Source organism: Cephus cinctus, unplaced genomic scaffold (genome assembly GCF_000341935.2).
Source record: "Cephus cinctus unplaced genomic scaffold, Ccin1 Ccin1_scaffold0048, whole genome shotgun sequence".
NCBI classification, from domain to species: domain Eukaryota; kingdom Metazoa; phylum Arthropoda; class Insecta; order Hymenoptera; family Cephidae; genus Cephus; species Cephus cinctus.
The window spans coordinates 217,639-218,539 of record NW_014332793.1 but is presented as its reverse complement, the minus strand read 5'-3'; the positions used below and the strand labels follow the sequence as shown (position 1 = coordinate 218,539).

The window sequence follows — 901 nt, the reverse complement described above, 5'->3', positions numbered from 1 at the left end:
TTTTTTTTTTTTTTTTCCGAATTCACCACACACTCCACAATGATGTATTGTCGAGTATCGATTGAAAGTTAAGCGGGTTGCATGATAAATGTATTTTTTTTTTTCAGATTTTTACAAAATTCCGTAATTTAACATACCGGCGACGCTTTGCCGAGCGATAACGCGTGTTTACTCGCAAATACATTTTATTTTGAGTATATCGAAAATATTTTTTTACCTGTCGAAAAAAACAAAAGGCGAAATCTCACGTTCAGCGTCTGACAGTCAGGGAACGCGAAGTAAATCAATATTTCGCGTAGTCATATACACTTTTTGGCTTTTATCAACATTTCCCAAATTAACATACTGATAACATTCTCAGTCCCAGACGCGATTTGCATAGCACCGTCAAGGTTTCTCTGTATACATCTAAGCTGTAAGCTGGATGAATTTGGTGCGTTACTTTTTTTTTTTTTTTTTATTTTTTTTTTTCTTATACGCGCTCCAAATAGCGACTCTCCGTAAAAAAGAATTGTACGTGAATCCTGGAGAGAGTCCCCATTGTTAACGAAAAGTTGTGCTATTGTTTTCCAGCTACTGGGCGGCGCCTGCTTCAGCCACGGACCCTACACGTTTTACAAAGCCGTGCGTATCGGGAACGGCCGTGTGCTCCGACTCGGGAGCTTCTTCCTGACAAAGGTATGGAGCGACGCCGATCTGGTGAGCATCGGGGAGCTTCAGCTACTCTGGCTGGACAGTCGGGGCCCCAATCAGCCCTTGGCGTCCCTGCGTCTCTACTTCCTGCCGGAGAATACGCCGGACGGCCGAAGGGACACGCACGGCGAGGTAAGCTTGATAAAAATATTAGTTAATATTTTTATTTCGAAAAAAAAAAAAAAAAAAAAAAAAAATTTTTTTTTTT

General features: G+C 41.1%; 1 protein-coding gene across 2 annotated transcripts in view; it reads left to right on the top strand.

The window, feature by feature from the left end:
- The window catches only part of LOC107268245 (AT-rich interactive domain-containing protein 5B), an 87,841-nt gene that overhangs the window by 16,324 nt on the left and 70,616 nt on the right, over positions 1-901 (top strand). For both annotated transcript variants that reach the window (XM_015740837.2, XM_015740846.2), the window contains exon 2: positions 574-825. In XM_015740837.2, the coding sequence (XP_015596323.1) occupies positions 574-825 (252 nt within the window). The remainder of the gene's footprint in view (positions 1-573; positions 826-901) is intronic.